This window comes from Takifugu flavidus, chromosome 8, assembly GCF_003711565.1.
Source record: "Takifugu flavidus isolate HTHZ2018 chromosome 8, ASM371156v2, whole genome shotgun sequence".
Lineage (NCBI taxonomy): Eukaryota > Metazoa > Chordata > Actinopteri > Tetraodontiformes > Tetraodontidae > Takifugu > Takifugu flavidus.
In genome coordinates, this window is record NC_079527.1 from 9,212,225 (window position 1) to 9,235,481 (window position 23,257).

The following is a 23,257-nucleotide window of genomic DNA, read 5'->3' on the forward strand; positions in this document are numbered from 1 at the left end:
ATTACTCACCTCTCCTCCAGTCTTCGCTCTATCTCCCTCCTTGTGTCTCGATCTCTTAGCTCCACTCATCTGAGCAGCAGTGCTGTGAGGTCATGTTTGTAATCTCCTGAGCGCAACATAGGCGTTATAATGCAACAGCCACTCGTAATCCCAAAGCTTTTCAGGAAAAACAACAGCCATAAAAATCCAGGATTATCTTGTTCCAGGCTACCAGTTCAGGGTCAAGAATATCTGTCTCTCTCATTTTTTATAATCCTCTCAGTTTTTCTATTTCCTTCTTACGGCTCCTCTCTCACACAACCCCCCTCCTCATCCTTTTTTTTCCTTCTCTAAATCTCATAAACAGCTTTAGTTCTTATCAGGATGGAATCAGACAGAAAAGGTTGTTTGGACACTGGAAAGTTTCCTGCAAGCGTGTTTGGTTTTCATTGTGTTGTTGGAGGAATGCTGACACAAACAGCATTTCACCATGTGTTTTTAAATCTACAGTGACACTTCTCCACCTAATCCCACTCCGTGTTCACCAACTGGACCCGGTGCCAACACACATATTGTGTGGTCCGAGTAAAGGTGGATTAAGCCTTTAGCTTATCCTCAATGTCCATCTTTTATGTGACTTCCTGTTAGTACAGGAGGTGGTTTGGTACAAGGGGCTGGAGGGACTGGACCCAGAATTCTGCAGGTTTAATCTGCCTGATAGGCGGACGACGTCTCATCCATAGAGATGTGAGTCTAGAACCCCACAGAGGAGCCACTGTGTCAGGCACGGCGACTGAAAGCAATCCAGTCGGTTTGTATAAGCAGCCGGAGACACAACACTGCACTGCTTCATCCTTCTCACCCCCCCTCCCCTCCCCTCCCCCAACTGTCCTTAGATTTCTTCATGTTTGCCTGATTATTGATGGCCCATCCAACTCCTGACCATGGTTTGTGCAACTTTTCTTGGGTTCCCAACAGTGATTTTTCTCCCCCCCCCTCCTGTTTTTCTTTCTTCTTTTTCCCAACTCAACTCAGGCGTGATTACTGAGGAAAAGGACGCCAGAGGGAGCCCAGATAAAACATAATAGTGTGGATGGAGGTAAACCAGTGAGCCCACACACTCTCTGCCAGTAATAGCAACATTCTGAAGCAAATTCGTCTCAAAGCATGAGTAGGAGGCAGACGAGATTGGTGTTTATAAATGTAGTCTAGTGGAGATGTTTTTCCACTCTTTTTTTATTTTGCTTGGCATTGGCCTAGTTTGACAGTTCTAAATTTATCTGGTTGATGCATGAGCTCAAACTAGGAAACACAGATGGGCCATGCAACGTGCAGACCCTGATAACACCAGTGTTAAAACCAATCATTTTGTTTTATCATTCTGCAAATTAAGATAAAGAAAAACATTGGCAGTGGTGGGATTGCAGTGTTTGCGGTTTCTGTGCCGTCCTGTGGTCAAATCAAGGTCATTTGAATATTTGCAGTGGAAAAAGTGATCACATTTACAGTCCCAAGGAAATTAAAGCCAGCACCACCCCAGCGTGACTCAGTTCATTGAATTTGAATTAACATTTGTTGACTGATGTTTGGGTTAAAATGTAGACACTGTATCTCTTTGAGGGTCACAAGGAGGGTGCCGACCCCGGCTGGTCGAAGGCAGGGTACACCCGTGGAGTCACCAGCTCATCCAACCTATGTGAGTGTTTGGTAGTTCAGTACCTCGTTAGAGGGCACCTTGGCAGTGCTCTGAAGGTGTTGTGGCAGCTCTCCCCACTACCAGAGCACCTACCTTGTTTTGTCCTTACTGGGTTTTAAACCGGGAACCCTCCACTTCTCAGCCCAGTCTTCTGCAGTCCGACCATTTCTGATTTTTTTCAGGCGGTGCAAGGTTAAACATTCATCAAACAAAACAACCAAATAAGTAGACATATTTCTAAAAACAAATAAATCTGATTGCTGTGACAGTTTTAATTTCTTCCTTCGGAAGCTTACTGCCAGTATTTCTGCTTGTTGTAGGCTGTAGTGAGCATATGCGGCCACTTGGCGTCGCTAAAGCATTAAATCAAGGGGTGGGCAAATCCAGTCCTCGAGGGCCGTATCCAAGCCAGACTTTCTGTCCTACAGGTAAACACGTTCACCTGGGGTTCCATTTACCTTGGTGAAAGCGGTTTCTCCCTGGTAGGATGCAAAACCTGGCTGGATCAAAGCCGTCATGGATTGGACTTGCCCATCAGAGGAGGTCAAATCCATTCCTCGAGGGTTGAATTCAAGCAGGGATTTACATCCTACCAGGCAGGAAATGCTTTCACCAAGGTAAATGGAACCCCAGGTGAACGTGTTTACCTGTAGGACAGAAAGTCTGGCTTGGATACGGCCGAGGACTGGATTTGCCCACCCCTGTCAATCCTTCCACTCTCATGAGAAAACCTCTGAGACATGAGAATCGAACTTTTGATTTGATTTTCTCTGTGCGCCGTGTTTCGTGCTTGTGGGAAAAGACGAAGTGCATCATTAGGTCGGAAGCTATCAGTCTCCACCTTGTTATCCACTGTTCACCCAGTCAGCATGGACACAAGGACAAGTAGAACCGACTGTTTTGTTTTGATTTACCCCCTTTTTGACTTTACCCTCTATTTACCCTAATGTACTTTGAGTCGCCTGCTGATGTATAAAAAGCACAATATAAATACATTTGTTGTAGGCACAATCAGAATGTCTTTGATACTGCGGCGTGTGTGTGTGTGTGTGTGTGTGTGTGTGTGTGTGTGTGTGTGTGTGTGTGTGTGTGTGTGTGGCTGCGCGATGTTTTGAGGGTCAGTCTGCGCCGCTGCAGCAGCAGATGACTCGGACAGACTCGGGAGAGCTTCAGACATTTGCATGAACTGAAACTGTCCAGTCTGAACAAGCACCCAGTACCGGTTGGTCAGGTTGCCTGACGTCACGCCGCAGGAACGCTTATTGGCTGAATAGAAAGGAAAAGTAGACGTCAGCGCCCTCGGGAAAATCACTACCCCGAGATTGTGACAGGAAAAGTTTGGACTCGCACTTGCAAAAAGGCAAGGTGCAGTGTTATTGTAAGGCACGGTATTCCGACTGCTCAATGTGGCACAATGCACTTCCATCACACAGGCAAAGAAAGAAAGAGGAGGAAGCGCGATGTCATTGTTAAAGTTTCTTATTGTCTCTTTTGTATTATTTATTGTTGCTCTTTAACCAAGTGGAAGATGTTTAACTGATTACCTGATTGATAGAAGTAAATTTTAGCAGAACAGGAGATTTCTAAAATATTCTGTAGCTGCTGCTCTAGCTTTAATGGTTACTCTGTGATGAGGAAAAACGCCCGTCTCTTAACAGATGAGCCCCAGTCTTGTTGAGGTTGTGCCAACTTCGTGCCTCAGCGTCTGCTGAGGTAGGTGGTTTGTGTTGACATGGTTTTTCCAAGTGTCTCAAGTTTAGTTGAAGTCGAAGTTTTCACCGCATTGTAAGACAGGGTTCCATCTTAAACAGGGCTCCATCAACCAAACAGATCTTTTCAAAACAGTGTGTGTAACAATGGGTAAGAAGCCCAGTATAAATGAGCTCATCAATGTCTCATGTACTTTCTTTACAGTTGAGTCAACACCACTCGCAGTCAGTCACTCTGATCTGACTCCACTTTTCGCAATCTTGAAATGGAAAGGTCGTCCAAATCACCGTACACATCTATGGACACAGTTCAAGCTAGAGTGGCTTCCTTTACAATACAATTTCATGATGAGGAATTTGAAAACTAACTTCAGCAATAACTCATGTGAGTCCCATGTTTGAGAGGATGGTGCCTCATTCATGACCATGATCGAGACAGGTAAGTAATTTACACACATGCCACGTTTAATAAACTAATCCATCCCACAAAAGTAGATAGTATAAGATCTCCATATTCATCTTTATTGTAGAATTGTATTTCCTGGAAACACTGAAAGGCGCAAATAGTATCCTTATCCAGTGTATCCTGCAGGTAAGAAAGGCTAGAAAAGGCTTTCCAGAATGTGACTGTGTAAGAGCATCATAGGCAATTGTTACTGTGTTGTTCAGATCAGTTTTATGCCAAACTTGAATAACAAGGTTTTGATGTGTTTTGATAGTTTTACTGTGCTTCCATTTGAATTATACCGTTGCAGCGTGTCTAAAGAATAGAAGACAGAAGCAGAGTTTGAAGACTTCATTATGCAAGCACTGGAATTTGCCCCACATGGAAGGTAAATTAAGTTTGTTTGTGTCTGCTGATGAAAGTTCAAAATGATAATGTGAATTTGAAATCAAACTTTTGTTTCTTGTTCTTTTTAGGTCACCTGAGAAAGCATGAGGGCTCCCACCAGACCAGATGGTTAAAATCTATGACGTGCTTGTTTTCTTCACAATTTTGCATGTTGGGGTTTTGTTTGTATTTTATATTTTTTTATTGCTTTATATTGTAATTGGTCTTTTTTTAATCTTAGTTGTATTTTGTTATATCATAATGCATTAGCCAAAAGTCCTGGAATATTTGCCTGTTCATTTTCTACTGACATGCTCCTGACTTTATCCAGATAATTGTTTAAGGTTGCAGGGGAATGGGAATACAACTAGTAGAAAACAAAAAAAAATAGCATTACCTTGTAATGTAGTCGGGGAACTTTAGGGTTATGGTGATAGGACAAAACATGTAACCAGCATATAATGATTACAGAATGAAAAATTGGTAGTAGGGTTATATCCTGTGGGAAATGTTAATATACAAGCATGCAGCTATTTTACATAAGCTGTGCAACTGAATAGTCATTGAACAACTTTTATAAATGTTGTCTTCTTACAGAAGCATTGTCTCCAAAGAAGGGAAGTTGTCCTATCACCCTGCACACACACACACACACACACACACACACACACACACACACACACACACACACACACACACACACACACACACACTTTCTGCCAGTTTATGTAAAAGCGGTTTATAATTTCAAAAAAAAATGCCTGAATTTATTCTGCAAAATCACTGAATGCATATTGCTTGATTGGTGTATTGACAGGTAAAAGTGCAACTGAACATACAAAACGATTTTAACTCAATATAATGGTTAACACAACTAACCCCAAATGGTCATTGATCACAAATATCATGACATGAACTGTCTTTTTCATATATTGCTAATGGATAATTGTATATTAAACATGCCTAAAGGTTCTGAAACACAAGCTGAAGCAGTGCTGTTTTTAAAGCTGTAGAGTGTATGAACTTTAGAGCTCATTGAGAGAACGGCATGTTAAAAAGCCCAAATCCCTGTTGTGTGACTTCCTGTTGCACTGTGGGAGAAAAGAACGTTGGGTCAAAGTCCATTTCCTAGCACAAGGAGGAGGAAATAATAAAGATCCTCTAAGTAATATAAAATTGGAAGCATTCCTGCTAGAATGTACAAGCACAGACGAGTGACAATATTCTTACAGGGACATTGTAAAACAAAGTTGGGCTACAATTTAAATGGTATGAATAGTGTCCTATGTAAATGACGTCATTATTCTCGAACCGTAGGTGGGAGTGGCTTTTGCAACGTTCAGGATGACTCAGCCAATAGCGTGAAGCTTCCAAAATATAAACTGCGTTGCGTTCAATGCAAGACGGATGATTTATAGACCGTATGAAAATAAAGTCTATAGTGAAGTCAAAGCTTCAAATTACATTTGATTTTTAAATATCTTCTAATTTTAAAGTGCGGGACAAAAGAGCCGTGTCACGAGCGGCTAAAGTACAAATTAAAGATGGCATAAACTGTTAGTGTAGGGTCAATCTAATTATTCTTTAGGGCATACTTGTAATATATTCCCCGCAAAATATATTTAAATGAAGTAGATTAAATTCACATGGGCATCTATTACGAATCGTCTGGATACATATAATTGGCGTTTTCACTATTTTCTTGGCGTAATATGACCAGGTAGTCTAATTTCCGGGTGTTCATGAACGCATCAGTATGGGAGTATATGAAGAATTTCGTATAAAACGCTTCCTCTGCGTTCTCACTACTACCGAATCAAACCGCAGCGGGAGAGGAGGCCGAAGGGTTCGGTTTAAAAGTGTTCCGTGGAAAAGGTAAGACAGCAAAACGACTGCTTTCACTCTCGGTATCATATCAGAGTGTGAGGTTTGAGACGAAGCGAGACACATTTCTTAAGGTACACGCTAATTAATATGAATTAGCAGGAACCTGTTACTCGGTACGAACTTTTCCTGAATGGGCGAACGCGGTTCGACGTTTTGTTTGTTCAAAATACAAGAGAACGTCATCACCGGGATGTCCCTTTCCAAATGCTCTGGCCACATTCTGCTTGAAATTTGTACAACACATCAATTCCTACCAAACAAACCGAGACGCAACCTGTAAAATCCTCTATTGCGTAATTGAGTTTCACGGACTTGGAGACTTTATCACTCCATCCCGTTTCTCCGTAAAAAAAACAAGTTCACAGTAAACAAAACCAGTGGTTGCAGGGGTTTCTCCCTCATTCACAACCATGAGAACCATGAGGAGATTACAATTCTGAAAGATCACGTTTGGTGAAGTTTTATGATTTGAGAATCGGGGTTATGCTGGGTAGACTTCAGCTGCATGTCCAGAACTCCCGAGTGTGTTCCAAAGAGCTGAGAGCCACCACACCCTTCCCTGTGCTGCCGTCGTGCAGACCCTCATATCTCCCAGCCAGCCGGGTTTGCTTGTCCTGGCCTGTTCCCAGCAAGGAAACCATTGCCATTTGCTCAAAATGCTGCAGAATTCCATCACACTTCAGCTGAAATGTTCCCATCACACCATAAATAAGTGGTGGAAAAACGTTTAATAAAAGTGAAAGCTGAATGCTCACACAAACCCTGCTGTGTCATTACAAATGTTTTTTGTTTTTTTTGTCTTTATTGATGTTAATCAGAGACGTCCTGTCACCTAAAATCCAGTTTATGGGGTTGAAAATTAAAATGGAGCCATTTTAGAGCGATCAAAGCAATCGCTAAGAGTAAAATGGAGTGTTCGGCTTTTCACATGCCGTGTAAACCTGTCTAGGTATGATAAACATCCATGTTTAAACCAAGCGGCATTTGTTCTGTCATAACTCATAAAACTGAGAAACTGGTGTGATTCTTTTTTTCATTTTTACGTCAGGCATATGTTTTGCCACTTTGAATGGGGTAATTGCAAGTGAAACATGTTTTAGACAGTTTTTCCTGTTTCTTTCTGGTAAATCAGTTTGAGTTCTTACAACTTTATTCATCCTGTTTTCTTTCCTTATTGTCTTGCGATTGAGAAGTTGGGTCCATAGTTCAAACCGAATCTGCTGAATAGGATTTTCTAAATCATTTATTTTGGCCACTAAAGTGTGATTTAGAAGCTTAATCTTTGGGTTTTATGCAAATTCATATACTTAATTCGTGGGTTTTATTGACGTTTCTGCTCGGCTATGTCGCAACCATAGATGCATTCTCAGTCCTCTTCCCCTCAGAAACCGGCGTTCCCATTCTCTTCTGATGTCTCATTTAGGCGAAGGTGCAATATTTAGTTTTGTATGCATTTGTTGTACTGACTCTTATTGTTGTGTTTTAACAAATGTTGCTGCTCGTCAACAAATATTAACATCGGATTGTTCAAGCCTGATCTCTAATTTCATTTTCTTTGTTTTTATTGTGCGTAAGTAGAAATTATATTGAAACAGACTAAACATGAAGAAAAGAATAAAAACAATCATGCATGTGGAGGGATGGAAAGCAACAAAGCTTATGTCCTGTCTTTATTTTTGCAGTGTCAGGCAAACAATATCATTTTACTAAATCTCTATTGGGGTAAAGATCATTACTGATTGATCCTTGCTAAATCATCTTAGTAAGCGCTCGTCTCATTAAACCCTTTTGTTTATTGCACAACGTGGGGCAGATGAAATACTTGGAACATGCTGCTTCATTCCTAAATATGTCAACATGATGATGACCACTGTTTTACTTATTGTTCTTGCTAAATGGTATCAAGGACTTGTTGTTGTGCCTCCAGTTCTCTGAATAACTGCTGCAAATGTACAAACAGTTTTCCACAGTCTTTAGCCACACGCTGTGATAAATTGGTCTGGGAGAGTCTCACTGGCTCTGTTCTATTTTGGGGTTCCAGGTTGCTCCTCTGACTTCAGCTCCCTTTAGATCCTGGCCTGGATCTGAAGTGACAGTTTCAGGTCTGGGTGAGGCTTAACCTGGAAAATTGTAGCCGCCCGGTCTCTATTGATGCCTCCCGCGTGAGCTTAAACCCAACGCAATCTGCTTTCTAATGTCGCCTTCTTTTGCAATAGTTGCGCAGTTTATTTGAATTCTAATGTGAAAGGCAGATTCTAACCTACAGAGGTGAGGCCACCAGCCTCCTGCTGACCTGCCACCGTTCAGTCAACACGTAACCATCTAGCAGGATGGCACCTTCTGCAACAGTTTTTCCTTGGTCACATATATAAATGGCACTGGCTCACAACACAGAGCTCCCTGACTATCCACTTCAATAAACCACGCTAACAATTGTGATTCAAATGGGAAGTTGGCTCCCTGGCAAACGCCACATGTATCTGCTTACCTGCCCCCCCCCCCCCCCCCCCCCCCACAAATGAAATAGCTGGTGATTAGGCCTCAGGCACCAACTCGTTTGCCCTTAACAGAACAAATGCAATTAGCAAAATTAAAAGAAATAATCCAATACGAGGAGGGACAGAAACAAATCTTTCATGTAGCTATTTTTGCCATCTTATAAAGCATTATCATTCCACATGCACAAATCGACAATCCTTCCTAAAATAACAAACAATAATTCAAGAGGAATTAAATGTCAATAGCAAAGCAACACTTCACTTTCACCAGGTCCCTGTAGGTAATGTCTAAAAGCTGGAGAACTAGAACATGGAATATTCATGTTGTTGGGGGGGAACATTACAATTAATTGCATTGGACATTTTACTGATCTTGATTTAGATTGGAAATGGAGTGGGAGTTAATTTTGGATTGCTTTGATATCCTGCCTAAATGAACAAATTAATATTGTATCTTCTGATCTGGTTAAAGTTAATAACCTTTCCCTACTGCCCATAAAGGGTCAATATTCAGTTATAGTTTCCAATATATGTGGGTTGTGAGCACTTTTCTTTTCTCCCCCCAACCTTAAAGTTACATTTAAGCCTTAATTCAACTGTAACACTATTATTTCTTCCACAACCTTAAATGCAGGGGCTCCATGCATACATAAAGCAACTCCACCACCTTTTTTTACTTCTATGCAGTGAAGAGCACAGCCTCTTCGGACAAAATCAAAACCTCCAAGTCGATCCACATTTCAGAACGCAGACATTAAAAACCTGCATGCAGACTTCACACATTTAATCGTCGCGTTAAGCTGTTTCATAACATCAGTTAATGCATCAAGTAATTACAATTGGGTTCTATGTCGTAGTCGGACTTCATTCCAGGTTTCAAGTCACATACACAAAATCATACATGTATAGAACTAAATGCCCGCTGGTCAAAAACCAGACCATAATGAGCAAACCTGGGTGTCCTGCTTAAGAATGGGAGCGCGTGATGTGTCCTAATGAAAGCTGGTTCAATTCAAAAAGGGGCGACGCATTTCACACCCTTCCATTTTCATATCGAGTGTGTGTCCAGCAGTGGGTCCTTATTAGCAGTTTGACCTGTACTTCACCACCTGACCTGACTTTATGGTGCTGAAACGTGTGATACTTTAGCACAGTACTTTTGGAATGTCACCTGCAGGCTCACATTTGACCTCACACTTGTTTGTCACTTGCAGAGTCTGAAACCAGGGTGGAACCATATCTCCTTACTTCTGCTCGGGTTTCTCCCCAGGTCACTGTATGACTGACTCGGACATTTTAGAACCCTGGTAAAATGGCAATGGTGCTCTCAGGTTATGATGGTGATGGAAACTGGCGTGATCATCCACACGATTGTAAATGAACACACCCAATCATGGGTGGGATTTTGTGCTTTATCCCCTATATTGGGTTGTTTTTCAAGCCCTGGTTTGGCTTGTTTCAGTCCCAATCTACAGCTTATTTGAATCTCTAATAAAAAATCTATCTCCATCCATAGTAGCCTCCAAAATATAGTTTTATGCTTGGTTATTTCAGTGCAGGTACTGAAAATATTCACATTTCCCTCTCCAGAAGACCTCGTATACAGCCTTATTTCAAACAAAACACTCAATTTTGTCAAATCTTTCAAATTACAAGTGAGATTGTTCATTTAATAATGCTCAATCTGTAGGACTAAAGTGCTGTTTGACTCTGTTAATTACCTACTGTGGTTCATGGCTTTGTATGGGACAACCACGTAATACTCGACTAGAGCCTAGCTGCCCAGTGTGGAGTGGAATAGGTGCTCTCCTCCAACCACGTTGGTTTGGAAAAGTTTGGCTAATGTGTTACTAAAGGAGGGTGTCTGTGCTGCTGCTCAGGACTTTGTCCATGTCAGTGGCACAGATTCTAATGTTGCGTAACACACACAGCCCTCATTCTCTGCTTTTTTTTTCTGAACTCATGGGCTACTGTACAGTTAAATAACCTGTGCTTGCAAGGTCGAGGGGAGGCACGTCAGACATGCAGAGAAATACTGTGACCTTTCTGCCTTCAGTTTATCTGAGATCTTAATGGTTTATTATGACAAGCTGGTAAAGGCTGTTCTCTGATTGGCTGGGTTGCTCACATCTATTACACAGACGGCTTCCTAAATTTTAGTTCCACATTCATTTTGTTCTGAAGTGTCCTTGGCTTCAGTCTGTCATGTTCTTATGCATCAGCCTAAAAGGAGTGGAGATAAATGATGGTACAATCAAAGAGGGGAGCTGAAGGCAATGGTTTGCCCTGATTATGCACAAAAATAAACACATCTCCAGGGTAAGAGGATACAGGAGAAAAAGGTCTTACAGGTACTGGGATAACTGGCATGCACAGGTGGTGTAAAGGTTTTCTGACACCAGACATTCTGCCTAGAGAGGCACTTCAGTCCTGCGGTTTCTGCCTGTTCCCTTCTCTCCATCTGCTTTTCCAAACCAGTAATGAATTCTCCCTGACACCATTTTCCACATCATACAGGAAAGGGAAGAAGGTGTGGCTCTAAATCTTAACCCCCCACCCATCCCCTCTCCAAAAGGGGAAAAACATCTCTGTATTATTTGAGTGAATAATAGAATGATGGCGTGTTGTGTTTACAGATGGCTGCCATCAGGAAGAAGCTGGTGATAGTCGGGGATGGTGCCTGTGGGAAAACCTGTCTGCTCATCGTCTTCAGCAAGGACCAGTTCCCGGAGGTCTACGTCCCCACTGTGTTTGAGAACTATATCGCGGACATTGAAGTGGACGGCAAACAGGTATACATATAAAAAATTATGTAACAGCTGATGGTCTGTTTCCCATCATTAGTTATCCTCTTCTGTCCTAGAATGTTGTCATTCTGCCGACTTTCTTCTGTTTCCTTATGTTCAGCATCTCTGCGGTTAAGCCGAATGTAAAGTCATAAAAACCTGACTGGCTTATTGGCCCAGAGGTAGACATGCAACAAAAGGGTTGGATTTCCTCCATATACTGCTCCATCCTTTGTAAATATAACCTTTACTTTGTTTGGGTTACACAAACATACGTCATGAGCAGAAAAAGAGAAGGTATTCAGTAAAGCACATCTTAAGCTTTTCTTCATGCTTTAAAGACCTCAGTGAGTCAGTGTGTGTGTATATACATATATAATGAGCTCATTTAACATTCTATAGAATAGAGAGTTTAACAAACTTAGAGTACGCTTGTTTGGTTGTCACATGGTGTTCATGATAGTCGGGTTTTTGTGCCAAAGTGAAAGAAAATGTGGGGACGAAGCTCATGTGAATCCTCCAAGTCAATGGCAGGAAATGAATTGGTGCGACCCCGCCCCCAAAGCCCCCCCACATCATGACTAATGTCAAATTTCCTGTTTTTCCGTGTTGTATAGCAGAGTTGTTGTAATTGTGCAACAAACATCTATACGCATCTACGCACACTTGGATAAGTGTTTTCAAGTGTTATTAGTCTCTACGGACTTGTTGTCCTGTGTTTCAGCTTTAGGTATTATATTTATTTTCCCTTGAAGACGTGAACATCTGCCAGATTATTGCTGTGCAACAATCTGAGTGTGCGTGTGTGTGTTTACTTGGTGTGAAGGTCACCAGGGCCATCATTGCCTGGGCTCTGTGTTTTTCCTGTGTTATTTACTGCTTAAAGTGAAGTCAAACGCCTTCATGTTCCTGTTGTTGTTCCCCTCTCAGGTGGAGTTAGCCCTGTGGGACACAGCAGGTCAGGAGGACTATGACAGACTGAGGCCTCTCTCCTACCCCGACACAGACGTCATCCTCATGTGCTTTTCCATAGATAGCCCTGACAGTTTAGGTAAGACCGGACACTAAATTAGCCTGTTGAGTCTATATCCAACAGTGTTTTCATTCAGACATGCCGGCTGTAAAAGGGGGTCTTTGATAAGTTGATGGAGCAGCCACCCAGTTTTTATTTTTATCATCTATTATTCATTTATATAGATTTAACAGTGGTTTTAAAGTCAAAAGGTTTTCTAGCACATTTTGCCAGGGTCATGCCACGAAGCAATGTTGGAAATGACATGGTCTATTAAGAATGAGTCTATTCCAGAAAAACTAAAACTAACCAGGAGGAAGGTTTGCCAGTCAACAGCTCGTGGGTGTTTCCCCCTAAAATCTGATGTGAGTTATGCCGGAACATTCTTACCCAAACATGGCATTTCGAAGGCTGAAATGTTGGACATGTATCGGGGAGGGGTCGGCGCCCTCTCTGAGCAGTCACACGGGAATCTCGAGGTCTCCCTCAGTTGAAGTTGTTTTGAATCTGTAATCTTTGTATTTTTATTTCTGCTCTCATAGAGAACATTCCAGAGAAATGGACCCCTGAAGTCAAACACTTTTGTCCCAATGTTCCCATCATTCTCGTGGGCAATAAGAAGGACCTTCGCAACGATGAACACACACGCAGGGAGCTGGCCAAGATGAAACAGGTGTCCATCTCTCTGTCTGTCCAACCATCAGTGTCATACCTCCAGCCTGCGTCTACCCACCGTCTCCCCTCACCTTTCTAGGAGCCAGTTAAGTCTGACGAGGGCAGAGACATGGCCAACCGCATCAGCGCCTTCGGCTACCTGGAGTGTTCCGCCAAGACCAAGGATGGAGTGCGGGAGGTGTTTGAGATGGCCACCAGGGCGGCGCTACAGGTCCGCAAACGCAAGAGGAGAGGCGCCTGCCAGCTGTTGTGAGGTGATGGCTCGCCCTCTTTAGTCTTGGCGTAACCTTAAATCCGAGGCTTCCGTGGACTATGCTTCCATCACAGATGCCGATAACGCCACAGAAGAAAAGGAAAGACTGACGCTCCCGTTTAAAAAGCAAAACACATCAGCCTTTAAAAGACACTCTGCTCCTGGCTTCCTGATTATTTTCCTCAACCCGTCTGCTTGCACTAAGGACCTGCTTAGTTGTTGAAAGTCGCTCTTGTATTTATATTCACATTTTCTTTACAAGTCTATGTTACCACGTTTGCCTCTGCAATGAGGGTTCACATCACCTTATTGTTGCTCATAAACCTTCAGGCACACACGTGCCTCTCATTGGCCATGTTATCTCACTTTTTTTTAACTAATTTTTTATTGAAAAGTACACCAGGTGCTGGGTCGACGTAGTGCCAGTCCTTGGTTTACCTCCTGTAAATGGGGAAAATACTGAAGCGACAGCAACTGGTTAACATTCTCTGCTTCAGCTCATATGGACACATGGCATAAATGGACACTACAGATGGGTTGTTGTCACAAACCTTAAGACATTCACACATGCTTGAGTTGACACTTTCTCCTGCCAGGACATCACCAGCACTTTGTTGAACGAACCTCTGGTCTTAACCTGCATGGGTTGGCCTCAGGTGTTTGTATATCATAGATTTAGTGCACATTATCCCCAAGATCAGAAATGATCACTGACTGCTGCCATATTAATAATATTGATGACTCATTCCACACATCACACAGCTCTGATTGGTGATTCAGAGCCAGTAATAGAATGTTAGACGCTAGTTTAGAATTCCGTTCTTCAGGATATCGACTACAAATTAATCAGTAAAAGCAGTAATATGACTTAGTGTCTGAGAGTGGAGAAAACCACTAACAAGGCTTCACAAATAACTGATTCATTTAATAGGACAGGTTCATATTGCCATAAGGACACTGTTTTGAAGTTGATCATATTGAAATTCTGTGGTCCACTGTATTCAGTTAAGGAGTGGATTAATGGAAAATTGTAATGATAAATAATACATTTTAAAAAAAACAATTTGTTTCTTTACAGTTCAAACAGGAGTGGGGTGTGTAGGAGGTCTGTAAGAGACAAATGGTAATAAAGTATTTTTGAAATGCTGCCTAACCCAGAGTGGCTTTTATTTTTATTTTTTTATTTATTTTTTTATTTTTTTATTTTTTTTAAGGATAAATCTACGGTCAGTGTGTGAATCTGGCTTGCAACTTGTCTTCTGACTTCTCTCCTGTAGGGGGCGATGATCCCAAGGCCACTGGAACAGATGCTAGTCCAGGCCTTTTCGCAACATGTCTGCACATAAAATTTTTACACCATTTGTAATGCGATTGTCACCATGATTAATCTTGTAAGTGAAATACAAGCTAATAAAACCAAAGTTCAGTTCTGGTTTAAATATCTGACGCCAGTATGACAAAGCAAGAGGAAGTCGCCCATCAGCAAAGCCTTTGTGCCAAGAGGAAGAGGGAGACAAAGAAGAAAAGAAACCTCCTGCATTCTTCTGAGGTCAGCAAAGTTTTCCCTTGTGCAACCAGGTGTGTGACAGTAATAAATACTTTAAGAACAAATGTACTTCACTTTATGAGACCATGTAGTGACACTGAGATACCGCTAGGTGGAGACAGAGCACCTTCGACAGTCACATCCAAAAATACAACAGTAGATGTATTCGTATTCCGGCACGACTTGGAATTACCTGTGTGCGTGGAAAGCAGTGCAGACTTTACAGGATTTTCACGCCTTGTGCAGAAGAGATCTGTAGGGATCAGAAATGGGGGGGCTAATTGAAAATTATCAAAAGTTTTCCAGAACAAGAAGGTGAAGTTCGCAAACCAGCCTTATTTTCCGGCTGTTTTCAGAGGCAAAATGTGAACAAGAGTGCAAATATGTACTTTCATTCGCAGAGCAGCTGTAAAATTTTAGTTTGCTGTTTGAAATTCAAACAAGATGTTAGATGTATCACGAAACTGGACTATGCAGAGGGGGGTGTGTCTACTTACCCGGAAAGGCCAGACTGCAGTGCAGGAACAGCATCTCAGAAAAGTCTAGAGCTGCTTAGGATCTTCAGCAAGAGCAACCTGACCAGATGCCACAACGATTTGTGAGGAACCTCTGATAGTCACAATATTTTGCCAAACCTGTTGAGGTTTGTTATGAGTAAAGTTCTCCAGCACGTTATTCTGGTCATGAGGTGTCAGGAAAGACCTTGGTCGGCTCTGTGTCTTTCTAATTATGTTTCCTGTGGACAAAAGGAAATATATCTTCATTTTGAACGCTGATCCTCCTGTATCCTTACAATCAGCGTTTTCACTCCCTCATTTTCCCTAGATCCCACTAGGTGGCAGTATAGGCTGGTTTTGAGCAAAGTTCTGCGTCAAGGTGTTTAAGCAAGATGCACAGTAAAGTCTCCTACCTGCAGTCCCCTTTAATCTCATAATCACAGTTGTTGGCTTGAGAGGTTTACAAAACTGCAAGTACATTTGATTTTACAACAGCTGATATTGGAGCTGTAGAACTCAGAGCCTTTATTTCTGAAGGAAGCAAACCAAAAAAAGTGAAGGACTCAGTAATGCATAAATTGGAAACTTGTGGAACTTAAGTATAGATAACACAAACCTGTTACATTCAGAAAGTTGGTGGAAATGTCTTTAAAAATGTGTGTTCATAACAATCCATGTTATGACATCAAACTATGCCTGCCAATGTCTCAGCAACACTGGCATGAAAATAATGTATATGTATAAATTAATCTGACAGAAGCAGGAGTGTGAAAGCTAAAGTCTATTGATCTATTCTTTCTGCCCATGTTCAGCCAAATGCTGCAGAACTGACAACCCCTCCGTGTGAAATCAACCCGAGAGGTTTTGATAATGAGAAATGGAACATTTTTTATAGGCCAGTCACCATCTCTCGCCCACAACAGAACCTTCACATGTCATGTGTCTTAATATGAGCGGTGTCCAGAAAAGTTTGAAAGAGACCAAACGAGGAGCGTGTCAATAAAAAGGGGGGATTGGATTTGTTTGAAACCCGAATCTTCACAAAAGCCATAGCTGTTGATGCTGTCCCGTGTCCGTGGTGCGTGCTGTGCTGCCAGCATCCTCTGTCCGTCTTCCTGTCCTCGTGTTCCGCTGTCCAGAATCACGTTGACCGTCCGAGCCAGAGATACTCTCCCCGACCTGTCAGTCACGACCCCTGCCTGAGTCTGGACCACACCAAGGCGGACAGTATGTCTTCTGCCTCTGCATGTGTGTGTGCGTCCTCCCGATAGTGCTGTGCATGTGAACCTCTTTATCAGACAAAACGTCCGTGAATTGTGTGTTTTTGTGTGCGTGTCAATGACCCAGAGGGACGACGGGGCCAAGAAATTACTTAAGCGGCCACAGCTGTATTTCCACTGCAGTGGACTAGTTTAAGGGCTGGGGAGCAGGGTAATGACCACTCTGGCCGTCGGAATGCCTTGATCTTATCACACTGGCGAGAGGGGATGCTCCCACTTTCTGATGGTCTAATTGCCCCAGCCCCAATAGACAGGCAGCGTGGGCCACTGAGGTCACGCTGGAGAGCATAGGACCACCCCTCCCAGCGACACACACCAGCAAATCCTGTTTGGATGTACTGTATCAATGGAAACGTAACCTCAGTTTGAAGGATTTTGGACACGGCTGCGTCTGCTGGCAGATGGAGAAGCAAGTAAATGAAGGAGGAGACTGATCAAGGTGTTTTTTATATGTTTGTGGAAGAATAGCCCATCACTATTTTGCCACCCTCGTGTACTTGCACAGTTCAGCTGTGTGTATACATGCACAAATCCTATAAGACCATTTGAATACTGCAACAGTCTTCTCTAATCTGTTTGTTTGAAATTTGTGATGAATATGCAGTTTTCAGCAGCCCCAACGTGGGCCTTATCCACACCTATTTGTCCACGTTAAGGTTTCAGTTATTCCTCAGCAGGACTGGTCAGATGCCAGCGGAGGTGTGTGTGTGTGCGCGCGAGTGTGTGCGTGTGCGCGAGTGTGTGTGTCCGCGCAAGTGTGTGTGTGTGCGCGCGAGTGTGTGTGTGTGCGCGAGTGTGTGTGTGTGTGTGTGTGTGTGTGTAGGCTGTAAGAACAGTGACAGAGACAGATTGGGTGTCTGAGAGGGACAGATAGCCTTACAGCTCACCTCCACTCACTCATTGAGTGAGATAAAGACCAACATTCACACACACACACACACACACACACACACACACACACACACACACACACACACATGCACTGTAATGTTCATTATAAAATTCCGTAGCTCTTTGCAGTGACACACAGACAGAGGGCGCATATAAGGTGTGTGACTGTCCAGAAGTGTCCCATGAAGTTGGCTGAAGTGGGCTTATCTTCTCCTGTGCCCCCCCCCCCAGCCTTTCCTTGATCCAGACAACATTGAGTACCACACTCAGCCTGCCTCTCCTTCTTGTGGAGAGGCCCCCCTCTCTCTCTCTCTCTGTCTCTCTCTCTCAGCCCACAGACATGAAACAGCAGACTATCATTTCACCCAACATTGACTAATATATCCTTTAATTGTGACATTTCTCACCAAATCAATGCATTGGGATTCTGACAATGAAAACTTGCATATGTAGATGTTTTTTTCCACTCATCTGCTCAACACAGGCTCACATCATCGACACCTTTCTTCATGATGTTGACCTCTGCTGCATGTCCCTCGAGCTGCTCTTGCTGTTGTTACGTGTGACTATCCGCCTGATAAACAGCTGTTGTTGTGTGCTTTGATGTTTAATAAACCCAGCTGACTGCTGTTTACTCTCCACTAAACTGTCCCGGTACATACAAACTGTAGCCTGTCAGTTACCCTGGTCCTGTGAGCGGTGTGTCATCCTCCCTGCAGGTGAGATAAACTTATTGCCAAACAGATATATTTTTTTAATTTTCTTTTTTTTTTCTTTTGATGCCAGCCATTTCTGCGTAAAAGGATGAGGCTTGCTGCACACGGCCAGCAGGTGGCTTTAAAGTTACGGGAAGAAAGCGTGGACACAGCATGGTCGTGACATGACGTGACAAGATGTGACGTGCCCCAGGCTCTGACTGACACTGGGTGTAATTACAATAACACAACCTCTGTTGACTTACGTGAAGGGACCGCTCTCTGGTCTGAGCTTTTGTCTCTGATTAGGGAGGTTTCTGTGAAGCGGGTGAATCTGTGAAGAGCGTGGGGAGCCGGGTCCCAGACATCTGTGGGGTTCGAGGTGACAAACGAGTTTTCCCTGCCTTGCGTTTGTTAAGCGAGCACTTCATTGTAAAGCTGAAACAATACTGTTCCTGTGGCAGATCAGTGTAAATGTTTTGTGTAAAGCATTGCTCCGTCCCCCCGCTGAGCGCCTGCTGTGTTTACCAGTGTTTACGGAGGGGCCGTGGCTACTGTGCTGTGTCCTTGCTCGCGTTCAGTTGTGTCAGGACTGTACACTGTACAGTCGCTCTGCTGCCGTGTGCACGTTTCATTCCAGGGCAACCAAGGAAGCCCGGAGGAGACTGGGAGCGGGCATTGGATATCAGTGTCATGGATGCAGTGAAAACAACTCAACCACATGAAGCATTGATATTGGCTGAACCCCCAACTCCCAAAGATCCCCCATGTGATGGTGTGTGCTCTCTGCTTGGATTGCCCAGCTCTATCTATCAATGTCACTCAGGTAGCCACGGTATCACTGGTAGTGTCAGCATCGGTGTGTGTCAGCTGGTATCACTCATTGGTATCTATGTCTGTGAGGCCTACACATTTCGACCCTGACCCTGTGTCTCCCCCGTTTCCCACACCTCTCTCTCCCGTTGTCTCGGCGTTAGTGTGTATTGTCAGCCCAAAATGGTGGTGGAATTTCGACTATTTTTCCAGGTCACCGTTGTTTGTGCCTCGCGAGGTGTGTCTGTAAATTCCTACACGGGGAGGGAGATAAACACACCGGCTTGCGCATATACAGATCTCATCATATGGCAGCCCGCCTCTGTAAGAGGATAAATTCAGTGCGACTGTCTTGTTTAAGTGCCAGCAGAATCCAAAGCTGATGCTCTCTTTTTTCCTCTTGCTGTTACTGTGAGTTTTATTCTAACCTCACAGTGACTGAGTTGTATTAGAGATGACAAATTGACGCTGCGTCAGGTCACAGTGGCGTGCTGCATGCTGAAAAATCAGGTCAAACTGCATTCGGTTTTAGATTATGAGACTGTTATGAGAGCAGCACTTAGAATTTTTGTTGTGCAACTGTTATATATAAAAATGTTGCTCTAAACACTTAAGGGAACGTCTGATAAATGTACCTGTATCTCACGATATAGGTGTTGCCATTTTGCGACGGTTGTTCTATTTTGCAGCCAAATTCTCTCCCACAGTGTAAATTTCCAGATCATTCAGCCACAGGCCCATTCAACATGACAGCTTTAGTGTTCCTCATAATTTTGGATCCAATTTTAATGGCATCAGACATGAATGAAATCTTAATGTTTGATGGAATTTTGGGTTAAGGCCTGAAATAATTAAAAACTATTCCTGCTTTTCCTACCAAAAAGATCTTAATGTGCTGTGGCCTTGTTTTAACAGGACTCTCAAACTGGAACGGAAGTGTTTGTTGCAATTAGGGGGGCACAAAAGGCCCAACCTCTATACTTGGTCCTAATCTACAACAGGTTAGGTTTCATTGATTCAGCACTATTGATACATCTTCGGAACAATAATCTTTGTAATAATGAGGTCAGGTCTGTAGCGTCAGCTTTCGTCTTTCAGAGAGTCCCAAGTTTGCAGCAAGAGAGATTTACTGGTAGTTGAAGAACTGGGAGAAAATGGTCGGAGGTGTTGAGGGGTGGACAGTTTCCCATCAGGTCTTGGGGCAATCAGGTTTTTTTTCCAGATTAATCCCTTTTTACCCTCAACAAAAGAGGCCGCAATTCATACCCACACTTTCTCTCCCTCGCTGTCTCCGCACTCCTGGGGTTCTGGCAGGTCACATAAATATTAGTCTGAGCTCTTTAATAAATCTGCACCTCCTGCCGCTCTTGCATACTCCTCATCCCCAACCGTGTTCCCAGCCAAGCTGCACCGGGGGCAGATGCTGGCCCTGCCAGGTGAGAACAAGGATGAGCAATGGACGTAGGAGTTGACACCGTCTACATGGTCACAGTGGGCCGGATTTCATTCCAGCAGAGCAGGTGCTTCCCTCTTTTCCCTGTTCTATTTCCTCTTGCCCATTAGATGACAGTTTATTTACTACACCAATGTAGTCTCAAATGGAGAACATGGTGCTCAGTCGATGTCTTGAAAGTTTTCTTTGGGTCCTTATTATACGATTTCCACCCTCCATGGGGGAGAAAATAACATCCAGGTTGTAGTGTCCCCTGAGGGTAAACCCATCTCACATGCCTTCACATTCTGGTCTAAAACAGTGAATGACAGAGTAGAAATACTTGCTGAGGGTTTCACTAGAGTGGTGATAGGTGAGCTCCGGGGGCGCCGAGGAGGGTCTGTCCTGGCCTCCGGCTGCACGCATGTCAGTATCTGTGTCCAAAACAAATTTTACTGCTGACATCCAGCCCACCCAATGGCGGATGCCAGTGGACAAAAACTGGTTCTGGAGCTGGCTTCCCCACAGAGCTGGACGGAGGAGGCGGGAGGGTGGCGGACAGAGGGCGGCGGCGAGTAATGATGATGAATTGCAGAGAACGTGGTTCTTTCTGCTCTGATTAAGATCTACTAATAAACATGCCTGTCAGGTCACTAAGTAACTCTAGACATCCCACCATCCATCCATTTGACCGGCCGACTGTCTCACACCTAGTATCTCCTCACATTCTCACCTTAATAAAGGTTAATAAAGAGAAAGAGCTGAGATTAAATAATCTAAAAATAATGAAGTGATGTGTTTACAGGTTTTTGGACAGTGGTATTAAAGTAATGATGATTTTTTTTCCTCACTGGAATTGATGAACAGTGGAGCTGCTGCCATACATAGAGCTGCACGCTTATTAACTTGTCCCTTCTTTTTAAATATATATTTACATTTTGAGCAGTCTCACTGTTGTAACATCCACACCAAAAGTTGTGAATATCTTCTTAACTGGAAGGTTATGAGTTTTGTTGTCACTTCAGGTTTTTCTATGTGGGGCTTGAATTATCTAGGGTCTGCTATTCTAGTTTCCTGTCACAGTTCAAAGATTTGTGAATTGTGAAGTAGATTGGACTGAAAACCACCCTGACCTGTGACTATGTGTGAAAGTGGTGTGTCTACTGGGATAGAGTGGTGACCAGTACAATTTTTATTCACCCAGTGAATTTAGGGATTCGACTGTAGGACCCACAGTGACCTTGATTAGCAACCTGAAAGCATGTGTAGCTTGCTTTGCCATTCCTTTTTAAAGATATCGGCAATTAACGTTAAACCCCTCACATTCCTTGATGTCTTTTCAGTTTTTTCCTTTAATGGTTTCCCTGTGGCACTCTGCAGCAGGAATGCTTTCAGCCTGGCATCCTGCACACAAATAGATCTGCCACACGAAGCTGGCACGCGAAAAAAGTCCCAATGACTGCAGTCACCTGATCATTTTACCCTCGGGGACCATAAAGCCTTTCCCAACGGAACTTCCTCTCGCTGCTGAAAGACCACATTTAGGCCGTCTTCATTTTCTTCTCTACCTTTTTCAATACAGGTAAGCAAGAATTTCAGGTTTGTGATATAACAAAAACTGCTGTAGACTGAGCATTTATGTAGCAGGAGGGGACTGAGGCAGAGATGATTGCTGGAAAGTATTCCCTTTGATAAGCCGGCCAAGAAGCCTTTGATTAAATGTGGTCACAGTAGGAGCCCACACTAGGCCCTCTGTGGCACAACCATGTCCAATCACCAGCTATCAACAGCCTCGGGTAATTACAGCCATCTCGTCATTAGCCAGGGACCCACCTGGAATTCCACATAGCGAGGGGTGGGATGAGGCCAGCAGGGGTTGGGGTTTTGGTTGGGACTTTAATCAAACACTTCCCTCCCCTTGACTGATATAGCAAACCACACCCAAGACCATGTTGAATCGGCCTTTTGTTCTGATCATAGATTACTCTTGCTCTAGTGTGTCCGTGCATGTGTGGGTGCGTGCGTGCGTGTGTATGTGCTCTTTGTGATATGCAATTTTAAAAATAGGTGAAACGGTTTTGATCATCTCTTTGGAAGAATGTGAGAGTTTCATCCTTTCTAACAAGTGACTGAAATAAAGATAAATGACGTGTTGCTACTTCTAGCTGTGCTGATGTCCAGCTACTAAACGTCTGGCAATCAGCGTTGCCATCTTGAATATCTAAAATCATTTATAGGGGCAGACGTGACCGTGAACCAGAGCTGCATCACTGAATTCCTGCCCTTTGCTACAAGTCAATTAAAAGTAGTCCCAAACTATCTTTTCAAATTATTATTTTTTCAATATAGGTGTATTATGGCCAATTGAACAAGAGTACAATAAAGTGCTGTTATACCTTCTTCAATGTAAACACCCAAGAAACACCTTTATCTTTTTGAAAACTACCCAAACCCCCTTTCACTTAATGCATCCAACAACCTTTTCACTTAACAGTAGACTAAATGCCTAACCCTAAACTTAACCTTAACCAAATTTTGACCTTAATCTTAAAACCAAGTCTTAACCCTCAAAACTTAACCCCTGTAACCCATTGGTGAGGACCAACCAATGTCTTCACTTCCCAAAAATGCTCTCCGTAGTAAAAGGCATTCTCAAGTGCTCAGCATGTACAAGAACACACACACACACACACACACACACCACACACACACACACACACACACACACAATGCCTTATTTGCAATTTGCCCTCTGTGCCTGGCTAGTTGCCTTGTT

General features: G+C 43.2%; 1 protein-coding gene and 1 long non-coding RNA gene across 3 annotated transcripts; one reads left to right on the top strand and one right to left on the bottom strand.

Annotated features, from left to right (window-relative positions):
* Window positions 1-5,932: 5,932 nt before the first annotated feature.
* Window positions 5,933-14,938, top strand: LOC130530616 (rho-related GTP-binding protein RhoA-D). Of its 2 annotated transcripts, XM_057041949.1 has the most exons (7): window positions 5,933-6,091; window positions 11,238-11,393; window positions 12,318-12,438; window positions 12,942-13,072; window positions 13,154-13,328; window positions 14,406-14,450; window positions 14,605-14,938. In XM_057041949.1, exons 2-5 carry the CDS (start codon window positions 11,238-11,240, stop codon window positions 13,325-13,327), a joined length of 582 nt encoding a protein of 193 aa, XP_056897929.1. In that variant the 5' UTR covers window positions 5,933-6,091; the 3' UTR covers window position 13,328; window positions 14,406-14,450; window positions 14,605-14,938. The 2 variants fall into 2 exon arrangements, with proteins under 2 accessions (XP_056897929.1, XP_056897930.1); XM_057041950.1 differs by lacking the exon at window positions 14,406-14,450.
* On the bottom strand, window positions 13,276-23,161 carry LOC130530620 (uncharacterized). The gene is made up of 3 exons (XR_008951882.1): window positions 15,371-23,161; window positions 15,067-15,126; window positions 13,276-14,663 (listed from the first exon to the last, which is right to left on the bottom strand). It is a non-coding gene; the product is annotated as an uncharacterized LOC130530620 (long non-coding RNA).
* Between the last annotated feature and the right edge of the window lie 96 nt (window positions 23,162-23,257).

Bases quoted from the DNA above. Each gene is read 5' to 3' on its own strand.
- LOC130530616 (XM_057041949.1), top strand. From the start codon at position 11,238: ATGGCTGCCATCAGGAAGAAGCTGGTGATAGTCGGGGATGGTGCCTGT. The intron at 11,394-12,317 runs GTATACATATAA...TTCCCCTCTCAG, and splicing joins TTGAAGTGGACGGCAAACAG to GTGGAGTTAGCCCTGTGGGA. The intron at 12,439-12,941 runs GTAAGACCGGAC...CTGCTCTCATAG, and splicing joins AGATAGCCCTGACAGTTTAG to AGAACATTCCAGAGAAATGG.